The sequence below is a fragment of the Emys orbicularis genome, chromosome 4 (genome assembly GCF_028017835.1).
Source record: "Emys orbicularis isolate rEmyOrb1 chromosome 4, rEmyOrb1.hap1, whole genome shotgun sequence".
Classification (NCBI taxonomy): domain Eukaryota; kingdom Metazoa; phylum Chordata; order Testudines; family Emydidae; genus Emys; species Emys orbicularis.
The window spans coordinates 22,272,631-22,285,750 of NC_088686.1; the positions used below are offsets into that span (position 1 = coordinate 22,272,631).

At 41.0% G+C, this 13,120-nt stretch overlaps 1 protein-coding gene across 1 annotated transcript in view; it reads left to right on the forward strand.

Moving 5' to 3' along the window:
* Window positions 1-13,120, forward strand: part of CDC42BPB (CDC42 binding protein kinase beta) — a 122,964-nt gene that overhangs the window by 83,193 nt on the left and 26,651 nt on the right. Inside the window, exons 14-21 of the mRNA XM_065404075.1 lie at window positions 3,563-3,673; window positions 3,957-4,201; window positions 4,368-4,473; window positions 5,152-5,276; window positions 6,481-6,586; window positions 10,817-10,965; window positions 11,606-11,700; window positions 11,788-11,867. Coding sequence (XP_065260147.1) covers window positions 3,563-3,673; window positions 3,957-4,201; window positions 4,368-4,473; window positions 5,152-5,276; window positions 6,481-6,586; window positions 10,817-10,965; window positions 11,606-11,700; window positions 11,788-11,867 — 1,017 coding nt within the window. The remainder of the gene's footprint in view (window positions 1-3,562; window positions 3,674-3,956; window positions 4,202-4,367; window positions 4,474-5,151; window positions 5,277-6,480; window positions 6,587-10,816; window positions 10,966-11,605; window positions 11,701-11,787; window positions 11,868-13,120) is intronic.

Here is a 13,120-nt window from a genome sequence, read left to right on the forward strand (position 1 = left end):
GAGTGGAGCGCAGGAGCTGGTCCAAGAGGTAACTATAGCGGGACCGCTTGGAAATAGTGACCATAATACAATAGCATTCAACATCCCTGTGGTGGGAAGAACACCTCAACTGCCCAACACTGTGGCCTTTAATTTCAAAAGGGGGAACTATACAAAAATGAGGGGGTTAGTTAGACAAAAGTTAAAAGGTTCAGTGACTAAAGTGAAATCCCTGCAAGTTGCGTGGGCCCTTTTTAAAGACACCATAATAGAGGCTCAACTTCAATGTATACCCCAAATTAAGAAAAACAGTAAAAGAACTAAAAAAGAGCCACCGTGGCTTAACAACCATGTAAAAGAAGCAGTGAGAGATAAAAAGACTTCCTTTAAAAAGTGGAAGTCAAATCCTAGTGAGGCAAATAGAAAGGAGCACAAACACTGCCAACTTAAGTGCAAGAGTGTAATAAGAAAAGCCAAAGAGGAGTTTGAAGAACGGCTAGCCAAAAACTCCAAAGGTAATAACAAAATGTTTTTTAAGTACATCAGAAGCAGGAAGCCTGCTAAACAACCAGTGGGGCCCCTTGACGATGAAAATACAAAAGGAGCGCTTAAAGATGATAAAGTCATTGCGGAGAAACTAAATGGATTCTTTGCTTCAGTCTTCACGGCTGAGGATGTTCGGGAGATTCCCAAACCTGAGCTGGCTTTTGTAGGTGACAAATCTGAGGAACTGTCACAGATTGAAGTATCACTAGAGGAGGTTTTGGAATTAATTGATAAACTCAACATTAACAAGTCACCGGGACCAGATGGCATTCACCCAAGAGTTCTGAAAGAACTCAAATGTGAAGTTGCGGAACTATTAACTAAGGTTTGTAACCTGTCCTTTAAATTGGCTTCGGTACCCAATGACTGGAAGTTAGCTAATGTAACGCCAATATTTTAAAAGGGCTCTAGGGGTGATCCCGGCAATTACAGACCGGTAAGTCTAACGTCGGTACCGGGCAAATTAGTTGAAACAATAGTAAAGAACAAAATTGTCAGACACATAGAAAAACATAAACTCTTGAGCAATAGTCAACATGGTTTCTGTAAAGGGAAATCGTGTGTTACTAATCTATTAGAGTTCTTTGAAGGGGTCAACAAACATGTGGACAAGGGGGATCCGGTGGACATAGTGTACTTAGATTTCCAGAAAGCCTTTGATAAGGTCCCTCACCAAAGGCTCTTACGTAAATTAAGCTGTCATGGGATAAAAGGGAAGGTCCTTTCATGGATTGAGAACTGGTTAAAGGACAGGGAACAAAGGGTAGGAATTAATGGTAAATTCTCAGAATGGAGAGGGGTAACTAGTGGTGTTCCCCAAGGGTCAGTCCTAGGACCTATCCTATTCAATTTATTCATAAATGATCTGGAGAAAGGGGTAAACAGTGAGGTGGCAAAGTTTGCAGATGATACTAAACTACTCAAGATAGTTAAGACCAAAGCAGATTGTGAAGAACTTCAAAAAGATCTCACAAAACTAAGTGATTGGGCAACAAAATGGCAAATGAAATTTAATGTGGATAAATGTAAAGTAATGCACATTGGAAAAAATAATCCCAACTATACATACAACATGATGGGGGCTAATTTAGCTACAACGAGTCAGGAAAAAGATCTTGGCGTCATCGTGGATAGTTCTCTAAAGATGTCCACGCAGTGTGCAGAGGCGGTCAAAAAAGCAAACAGGATGTTAGGAATCATTAAAAAGGGGATAGAGAATAAGACTGAGAATATATTATTGCCCTTATATAAATCCATGGTTCGCCCACATCTCGAATACTGTGTACAGATGTGGTCTCCTCACCTCAAAAAAGATATTCTAGCACTAGAAAAGGTTCAGAAAAGAGCAACTAAAATGATTAAGGGTTTAGAGAGGGTCCCATATGAGGAAAGATTAAAGAGGCTAGGACTCTTCAGTTTGGAAAAGAGAAGACTAAGGGGGGACATGATAGAGGTATATAAAATCATGAGTGATGTTGAGAAAGTGGATAAGGAAAAGTTATTTACTTATTCCCATAATACAAGAACTAGGGGTCACCAAAAGAAATTAATAGGCAGCAGGTTTAAAACAAATAAAAGGAAGTTCTTCTTCACGCAGCGCACAGTCAACTTGTGGAACTCCTTACCTGAGGAGGTTGTGAAGGCTAGGACTATAACAATGTTTAAAAGGGGACTGGATAAATTCATGGTGGCTAAGTCCATAAATGGCTATTAGCCAGGATGGGTAAGAATGGTGTCCCTAGCCTCTGTTCGTCAGAGGATGGAGATGGATGGCAGGAGAGAGATCACTTGATCATTGCCTGTTAGGTTCACTCCCTCTGGGGCACCTGGCATTGGCCACTGTCGGTAGACAGATACTGGGCTAGATGGACCTTTGGTCTGACCCAGTACGGCCTTTCTTATGTTCTTATGTTCTTCCTGCCGAAAATGGTCTCCACCTTCCATATCAACGAGGACATCTTCCTCCCAGTGTTCTGTCCCAAACCAAACAAGACCAGTGAAGAGAGGCGCCTTCACATGCTGGACGTCCGAAGTTCCTTGGCTTTTTATTTGGAACGTACCAAGCCTTTCGGTAAATCGACTCAACTCTTCATCGCTACAGTGGATCGGATGAAGGGCCTTCCGGTGTCCTCACAGAGGATTTCCAATCGGATCACCTTGTGCATAAGGACCTGTAACAATCTGGCGGGAGTTCCGCCGCTGCTGATTGTCAGAGCCCACTCGATGAGAGCTCAGGCGTCTTCAGCGGCCTTCCTGGTGCACATCCCTATCCAGTACATCTGTAGAGCCGCAACGTGGTCCTCTGTCCACATGTTCACAGCTCATTATGCCATCACTCAGCAGGCCAGAGGTGACGCTGGATTTGACAGAGCTGTGTTGCAATCAACACATCCGTGAACTCCTACCCACCTCCAGGGGTACTGCTTTGGAGTCACCTAACATGGAATGGACATGAGCAAGCACTTGAAGAAAAGACAGGTACCTTTTCTGTAACTGGTGTTCAAGATGTGTTGCTCGTGTCCATTCCACAACCCTTCCCCACTGTCTGAGTTTCCGGCAAGAAGGAACTGAGGGTGGGGTGAGCCAGCAGTGCCTCTTATACCGTGCCATGCGGGTGCCACTCCAGCGGGCACCAGAGCCAGTCCCCTACGGATACTGCTGAGGGAAAAACTTCTGGCACCGGTGCATGTGGCAAGCACACACACCTAATATGGAATGGTCATGAGCAACACATCTCGAAGAACACCAGTTGCGGAAAAGGTAACTGTCATTATTATTCTTTTTTTTAATTACCCAACAGTAACCCCACTGGCTGACAGAGTGGTGGTGTTTGGACTACAAAGGGAGTGAATCTTGCCTGAAAGACTTGTCTAGAAAGATAGTGGTCACAGTGTGGGCTGCAAGAGTTATAAGGATGGGAGGTAAAGAAGGAATCCTGCTGTTTCCAAGGACCCAAAAGCAGCCTGGAGGAGAGGAAAGGAGCAGAGTAGCTACAACTGTCTGCTTTGACATAATTTAAGATTTTTCTTTTTCACAGCTGGAAGCTCAACTTGAGGATGCCACCGCAGAAGCATCAAAGGAACGCAAGCTTCGTGAACATAGTGAGATTTTTTCCAAGCAGCTGGAAAATGAACTAGAAGCACTAAAGGTACCATTATTTAAAAAATGCAAGATATGGGGAAACAGATGCCCTTTTCACTACTGATACACGACCAAGCCTCCAATAACTTTGCTTATTTAAGCGTGTGCATTTGTGGCACTTTGTGTCTTTTAACTGAATCGGGCTTTCATAGAAACCTGACACAGCCTCTTGTTATTGATGTTAATCTCTTGGCTTTTGCCTGTCCACATTAAATCCTAACTTTTTAAGCAACACTAGAAGAATCTTGGGTCATCTTTTCCTGATAATTTTCACACTCTTGCTTTTGCAGCTAAAGCAAGGAGGCCGTGCAGCAGGTGCCACATTAGAACATCAGCAGGAGCTTTCCAAAATGAAGTCCGAGCTAGAAAAGAAAATCTTGTTCTATGAAGAGGAGTTAGTCAGGCGAGAGGCATCCCATGTCTTGGAAATAAAAAATATAAAAAAGGAGGTGCATGATTCAGAAAGCCATCAGCTAGCACTGCAGAAAGAGATCATGATGCTAAAAGATAAATTGGAGAAGGCAAAACGAGAGAGGTAAGGGTCTGTATGAAACCACTTTGCTGGAGAAATTCCACCCCTCCCCGCCCCCCCCTTCTCTACTGTAGTGGGATTTTGGGCACCCAACTCCCCTAGCGCCTTTTGAAAATACCAACCACCCCCAGTGGTCTGTAAAGTTGTAAGTTCTCTATTTTTTCCTCAGGCACAATGAGATGGAGGAGACCGTAGGAACAATAAAAGAGAAATATGAACGGGAAAGAACCATGTTCTTTGAAGATAACAAAAAGTTAACAACGGAAAATGAAAAGGTAATTAGTATGGCCATTGTTTTGGAACAAAGTACAATTGCTCTTCTTGAAAACTAGTGTTCTGTTCTTCACTTAAATCTTGTTACCTTTTATGTCACTCTGATATTGTGATAGTTCTCTATAAAACTCGCTGACCACAGAAGAAACCATAAACGTGCTTTAAAAATGGGATTTTTTCATTAGTATGGATAGGAATAATTCCGACTGTCACACATGTATGCCACAGACCTGGGCAAATCACTTTCTTCTTGTAGTATGCAGAGGCCACTTACACTTGTGGGATTGGTGCCTCCTAATGTTGAGTGGTGGAATTTTATGAAGAGCTGTCCACTGGGGATTTTCACCCCCTCACTCCCCCATGAAGTATTCCAAGGGTATAAAAGGGGCTGATACCAACTACCCCCAAGCTTGGATTGCACAGTGTCTTTGACACTCATCGGTCTTTCTATTCATTTCTCCAGTTCACATTTCCTTTGTTTGAAGTGGCATGTGAACCTGAGTACTACTAGACCTGGAAGTCACACTCATAGAGCCTGGAAAAACGTTTTCCGAAGGTTACATTGATTTGGCAGAGCTTTTTAATATCCTCGAGTGGTCTTGTTTGTGTATATTCCACATGCATAATGAGTTTGAAAGTGACATAAATTGCAGATGAAAACTGATCACTTTTCATTTCAGCTTTGTTCCTTTGTGGATAAATTAACAGCACAAAACAGGCAGCTAGAAGATGAGCTCCAAGACCTGGCAGCAAAGAAAGAATCGGTTGCTCATTGGGAAGCTCAGATTGCAGAAATTATTCAGTGGTATGTACTATTCCAGATAGCAATCTTCAGCTTTTGAAATACAGATAGGGCCTTTAACATAACCAAGTCTTCTGTGAATTTTGAAGATTAGTGGAAAACTATACATGGATGTGGTTGTTGATCTGTTTTGTCTTTTGTTTACCAGTGGATTAAGTAGTAGGATTTTTTCATTTTGCAGCAAATTACTGCCATAGAATATTAAAGGCACAAGAAGACGATTTCAATGTCAGTTCAAGTCAAAATTTAAAATGATTATTAAATCATGAAATCACGATCCTTGGTTTCCTCTAGAATTTTCTGACTAATTCACTCAGGGCAACTGCCAGAACTTACAGGGTTCCGGACAAGCAGGAGACCCAAAGCAAGAGACTACCTTGTAGCAGTTCAGTCTCCAGGGTCATCGCCTGCAGCCCCCAGAAGGCTCAGGGCCTCTTGTATTTCCTTCTTTGATTTTTAGTGTTCCCACCCTCACCCAGACAAGCACTTGCAGTAAGAAAGATAGCCTCTCTCTCGCACACAATTTCTATTCATTAGTACCTTACTGGTTTGACAGGCCATGTGCAAGTGTTTCAAGAGTGTAAGAACACAGGCAGGTATGCAGGCATACACGCATTCATAAATGTGTGCTCACATTCTTCCTCCACCTGAGGCTCAGTGGTGATGGAGCCTAGGCCTAACGATCAGTGCTTCTCAGAAAGAAGAGTTTCTTATCCCTGGAGTGACCTTTAGGCTTGAAAAGAATCTTTCAGCTAGTGAAGTAGAGAGGAAAGGGGCGCTGAGGGCATGTTTATATGGTTTTCTGGGCACTGAGAGAGGGGACTTGGGGGAGGCCCATAGAAATCAGCTTCTGGCTGTTCATGGAGCAAGCAGATCAGGCTCCATGCAGTAGTAGTGAAACACAGTATGGTTCCTGTTGAGTTCTAGAGGGGAAGCTATCATGCAACACCTGGCAGCATCCAGGGGTAGGGGAACCAGCTAAAGGGAAGTCCTAAAGGAGGCACAGCTAGGCTCCATCCTGGGCCTGGCAATTTCCCCAGTGCTCTATCCCTGCTTGTGACCCTAAATTCAGTACAAATACTCTGTTGATAGTTGGCAGCAAGATGACTTGTTTCATGGTGCATTAGCCTGAGAATCAAAGTTTTATATTTTCTCCAGCTTCTAAACAAGGTCTTGCTTAAGTAACTGCTTTGTAATTGCACTCTAGGGTAAGTGATGAGAAGGACGCACGTGGATATCTTCAGGCTTTAGCTTCCAAGATGACAGAAGAATTAGAGTCATTGAGAATCTCTAGTCTGGGCTCAAGAACATTGGTAAGTCAACAGTAAGCATTCAGAAGGCTTTCTAATTCTGGATGCCTAAAATGCTTAATACTTGGCTTCATTTACTTCCATGTTCATTTAGAAATCCTCTTATTTATCAAGAAAGGGTATATGCAAATAGCCAGAGGTGTTTTCTAATAAAGACTGTGTGCTTTGATTATCCTGTCTACTTTGCCCCATTGTGTGTGAATCCCAATTACACCCCTGTGACACTTCTTGGGATACCCAGGCCTGTGAGTCGCCTTGTTACCATCTTCTCTAGAGAGAGGGAGTCTTGTAGTAGTGCAGTGTCAGCTCCCTGACACTGCCAGCCTTTCAGCCACTCTCTCCTCTGTGCTTATGCCAGCCCTTCCTTCCTTCCCCAGGCAGGTTAACAATATGTGCACCGAATCTCTTTGAATCACTCCCCTGTGCTATGCAGCCCTGACTACTGACTACTGACTACTCACAGAAATTCCAAATCCTCTGCACCCAAAGGTGCAGCGTACCCAAGTTTACCAGTTTTACCTTAAACCACCACTCCTGTGAACCACACAGCACTTGTGACCACTTATGATAAAAGTCGATTTATTTAAATAAGAATAAAGGTTTAACTAGAAACAAGAGAGTAGTGGAAACAAGTGGTTACAATATAAAACAAAATCATAAAAAGTGAACCTGAGTTTGCACTTATGAATAGTTACCTTTCCTATATAATAAAGTAGATTTTTCTCACCAAAGTTCCATCTTTTGCAGAGCTGGCTGGTTTCTCAAGAACCAGGGTTCAAAATTTCATGAAAGAATCCCACCTCTGCCAGGGGTTTTCCTCAGTGAGTGGATAGAGTGCTTTTGCCTATTCTGGTATACTGAAACCAGCCATTTGTTTCTGCTCACAGGTCGGGCGAACCCCTGCCTTGTTGTAGAGTGTCTTTTCTACCTTTAAATGGTTTTGCTGGTTTGTAGTGTCTGGTGTTTTCCCCCATTGACTTTTCTGGCATGTGCAAAGGTAGACAATGAAACGCTGCCTTACCTTGTCAGCTGACGAGGGAGGAGTGACAACTCCCTCTTGCTTGAATAGATCATCATTGAGACACATTACCTTGTGGTGACTGATTTATGATAGAATCACAGGACTGGAGGGGACCTCGAGAGGTCATCTAGTCCCGTCCCCTGCGCTCAGGGCAGGACTATGTATTATCTAGACAAGAGGTTCTCAAACTGGGGGGTGGGAGGGCTCGTGAGAAGTGATAGACAAAAATCACTGCCCACATTTTACCCGCAGCAATAAATAACTAGCAACGCTGATTCCTCCAGACGTATCAGGTCTTCAGATGGTGTGGTGCATTTTGATGGATTTCTGTTGAGCTTGCCTAGCGTTATATAAAGTCGTTGCCATCTGTATGTTAATCAATTTGCTACAACACGGTGTGGACATCTAATTGTAAGCATTGACCGCAATCACAGTTTTGCTTTTGCTCTTATTACAATGGATCGTTAGCTCGTTTTGAATCAATAACTTACTGTGTTTAATATTTCATGAGTTTCATGGGTTTTTGTATTGATATATGTTCTTGTGTGCCTGGGGACGTAAACTACTACTACAAAGCAGGGGGGCACAATTAAATAAGTTTGAGAATTGCTGACCGTCCCTGACAGATGTTTGTCTAACCTGCTCCTAAAAACCTCCGATGACACAGATTCCACAACCTCCCTAGGCAATTTATTCCAATGCTTAACCACCCTGACAGTTGGGAAGTTTTTCCTAATGTCCAGCCTAAACCTCCCTTACTGCAGTTTAAGCCCATTGATGCTTGTCGTATCCTCAGACACTTAAGGAAAACAATTTTTCTCCCTCCTCCTTGTAACAACCTTTTATGTACTTGAAAATTGTAATCATGTCCCCGCATAGTCTTCTCTTCTCCAGGCTAAACAAACCCAATTTTCCATCTTCCCTCATAGGCCATGTTTTCTAGACCTTTAATGATCTTTGTTGCTCTCCTATAGACTTTCTCCAATTTGTCCACATCTTTCCTGAAATGTGGTGCCCAGAACTGGACACAATACTTCAGTTGAGGCCTAATCAGCACAGAGTAGAGCAGAATTACTTCCCATGTCTTGCTTACAACACTCATTGTTCCTTTAATAATATCCATCCGTACATTTCTCAGTAATTGAGTCATGACCAGTTACGAGCTTTCTGTAGATACCTTACATGTTGTTGTTCTTTATGGATAAATAAGACATGTTTGCTGTAGTGAGTTTGTCAGGTCTGAGGTGAGAGCTGATTGCGAAGGACAGGGCACCTTTGCGCAGGGGTCTCTGTGTCACACAATCCGAATTTGATAAAATCCTGTATTTTGCTTGTTGCTAATACCTGCCGTTAATTGCAAACTATGCCTTTAAAACAAGATTAAAGGGAAGAGTCAATAAAATAAACACTTCTAAAAGAAATAAAAGGGAATATTTTTAATGCACCGTACCCCAAAAGGTTTAGACACATAAATGAATAATAGCCATTTGCCCTGACAGTAGTAGTAGTAGTAAAACTACAAGGGGTTTCATTCTTCATGCTGCATGGCATAAGATGATCAACATTTGGGATCAGGAAGAAAGTTTTCCTTATGGGAAAATGTTAAGCAGCTAGTTATATTAATTTATATTTCATAATTTTGCCTAGCAGTCCTAAAGAAAGGAGCCCCGCTAAGGAAAGCTTACAGTCCTAAGGGCAAAATTCTCTCTTGTCCTTGGTACCTGGTAAGTCCAAGAATGGGGAAGGAAAGCGTCTTCATGGGGCCTCTACTCACCCAACACGCTGGTCAGCACACAAGGGAAAAGTAACCTGCTACTGGTTTATACTGGTAACCATAGGCATAGTTTGACTTCTGTATTTGGAGGGGCAATGCCCCCATGCTCCCCAGTCTCCGCCCATGCTAGTAACAGATTACATCCCTTTTTCCTCCCCACTTCAGAGTAAGTGGGGAGCAAGAGAGCAAATTGTGGCTTGTAATTTTCTTCCTGATCTACTCAGGCAGCACAGCTGTGCACCACCCCGCCCTTGCTTGGGGTAGAGAGTGAAGTGTAAACTAACCCTAAGTGAAGACAAGCACAAGAGGAGGAAATGGCAAATTAACGGCAGACAGTGACCATTTGCTTTTTGCCTACTGTCAAAATATAAAAAGCGGATGACATACTGTAACAAGGCTGGTTTCATAGACTTTAGCAAATTTGCTCTAAATTAATAATCATGTTTTTGGAGCAGACTTCAGGTATATATGGAAATGAAATAAGGCATTGCCTTTCAAATTGTGGTTCTTGGACTACTGAGATTCTTTGGAGCACTTTCAGCTCTCCCCAGGTCACCAGTATGTTAAAATAGTGTTGCTTTCCTTCATCTCAGCTGCTAAACTTCATTAGAGAGCAAAAAATATATTCTGTTTCAGTGTAAGAAATTGCTGCCGTTGCCATGGGAATTTTATACGGTTTTATGATCTTGAGTGGGTGGATAGGTGTCCATGAGACCATCGCTATTAAGTTACAGTCCACATTATGAAAATGTTTGAGAACCTCTATAATAAAAAAAAAAAAAAAAAACTTGAAAAATTATCTTTCTTAGAAAATCAAAAATACCATTTTCTGGTAATAAAATGCAGAGGAATTAATCCATATCTTAGATTAGTATATAATGTACAACAAGATTAAAAAATACATGTATTGTCTTTAGGTTTCTCAAAGAGACGCTAACAACTTAAAAGCCTTTTGTTGTAAACAAACTAAAGTTTGTATCTGTCAGTAATAACACACCCTTGATTGACTGTGAACATTCTAAAACTCCAATTTCACTCTTTTTAACGTTTCTCTCAGCCTGGACAATGAAAATAAGTGAAGTCACTTTCACCTTTGTTCATAGTCATTTTCATTTTCAAGTTTAGTGTTGCAGGGTTTGGATTTCAGGCACTGCAGATGAACCATTAATTGGTTTAAAACTACTGACTGAACACTTTTATTGGTCGTGGCTTTTTATAAAAGCCTGTTTTATAAAATTTAAATATTGGGCCAGTTTTGACAGTGTCCATTTAAACTCTTTCATCATAACAATGAAAGTGTTAGTATGTGATTTTAAATTAAGATCTCTGGGGGAAATCTGGGGGGATCAGAGGTTCTGTGTTCTCTTTGTATTTGTGAACAAAGGAGGAAAATTACTTTAGAGAGTTGATGTTAATGTACAATAACTTACTCCAATAGGATCCACTTTGGAAACTGCGACGCAGTCAGAAGCTGGATATGTCAGCAAGGCTGGAACTGCAGTCTGCTCTGGATGCAGAAATACGTGCCAAACAGCTAATTCAAGAAGAATTACGAAAGGTTAAAGATGCAAACATATCCTTTGAGAGGTAATAAATTACTGAAGCCTGTAGTCTTGTTCATCTGAACATTCTAACATGCTGAGTTACCCTTAATGTACCACTCTTAACTACCTGTTCAAATAACAAACACTTTTTAATTTACCCTTCTTTATGCCAAGAATCTTACACCCTCACAGAAAATGATGTGGTCTATTACAGGTTTCTTCCCCAACTTCATTTAAAAATTCTAAAGATTTCTTGAAGTAATTTTTAAGATAAAGCATCATGCCCAAATGAGTGGATTGATTGTAATGTGTGGGTCTTTGCCATGCAGGAGAAATGGGTTCTAGGAGTAGCATCAGAAATCCCCTTTCTTAGAGCAGTTGGAGAGATGATGGTGGTATGGGGGAGGGAAGACCATCCTACCCAGAGATTATCATCAGTTAGCTACCACCTGCAACATCACAGGGAGAGATGCAGATAACCTAAAGAACTCTGTCTAGCATGGTAGTTAAATTGTAATTCTCAGGAATGGTGGGCTGGGGGAAATGATCTGCCTTAAAAAGAAGGTCGGTGTTGCCAAAGCTAAGAGGCAAAAGGGGGACTACTGCCAGTAAAAACAAGAATATAAAATTATGTAGTAAATTTCTTGCCTTTCAAATATTTCATGGTTTTCATGTTGTTCTAGTAAGCTGAAGGAATCTGAAGCAAAAAATCAGGAACTGTTGGAAGAAATGGAGGGATTGAAGAAAAAGCTGGAAGAAAAATACAGAACAGATACAGGTAACTAAAGTTAGTATTAGAATTAATTTTGATCTTATTATCTGTAGTGTTCTCTTTGAGCTAAATCAGCTAATTATTTTCTTTCAGGTCTCAAACTTCCAGATTTTCAAGATTCAATTTTTGAATATTTCAACACTTCACCTCTTGCACGCGATCTGACTTTTAGAGTGAGTTTTTACATTGTGACTACAAAAATGTGTCATGAGGATTTTGAATTAATTAAAGTTTATTCATGGCTAATATGCAGTAAATTAGGTTCTGACAAATGAGTATGAAATATGCAAGATGAATTAAAAGTATGTAGCAAGTGCACATTGCCCCTATAATAGATGTCATGTAGCTAGGCATTACTAGAGAAAGCAATAACTTTTTGAAATAGTTGCAAAACCCCACTTTAAGGTAATCAAAAGAACCAGGATATGAAAATGTCTGAGAACTTCTACTGGATAAATAATGCATTCACTTTTTCGGAACAAGCTTCACGTTAAAGTCAAACTAAAGGGCAGCACATACAGCTGCTGGTTACATGGGTGCATCTGCTGACAAATTGGCTGATTTAAATGCATTGATGAGCTCCAAAGGGTGACCCATCTAGTATGTGAAATTATGCTGCCTCCAGGGTTGGGCTTCAATGTGGAGGTTAAGAGTAGATGGAACTGGAAAGAACTTCAAAGATGCAGAAGACCTAGCATGTTGGTCTAGGCCAAATAAGACTTTTTCAAGGTTTCTGTTGCACTGTAGCTCAGCTTTGTCATGACACACCCTCTCATTTTCTTTAGAAAGTTAATCATACAAATTGTGGCTTCGGTGCGTAAAGTTTGTCCATCCCCTGAGGAAACAGCTGTTAATTACTGCAGTGAATCACATTTCCTTACTTTATGAACTCTTGATCCTTGATACGTTTCTGGATATGTTTTGTATAACATTTTAAAACAGACAGTTAAGAATGAAAATCATAAGAAGTCTGATAGTGTAAAATAGAGGGGTGCAGTTACACTGGTTGGGATTAAATCCTGGTCTGCCTAGATAGATATTTGTATCTAGATAATGTTGTCATATGATTACTGTGCTTTCTATATATTTCTCACATTATTGCTGTTGCCAAGAAGACAGGATCATGCTGTGAGATGTGCAATACATAAACCTGAATGTGTGCTATTTCCTATTATAGTATCTGTGTGCTAGTGTATTTACTATGAACACAGCAGGTCATTCTGTATACTATTCCATTTCCACTCCCCAGACATTCCTTTAAAAAAGGAATAGATGAAAAGCATATGAAATGTGCTGCTGCCAGGGTGAGAGTTCTTAGGTCGACTGACCTTGATAGTTTCTCATTTAAAGCAAATTGACATTACTTAGTCAATAAATGAGATTTAAAGCACTTTGTATGAATAAGGGTTGAATCATTGTTTTTATA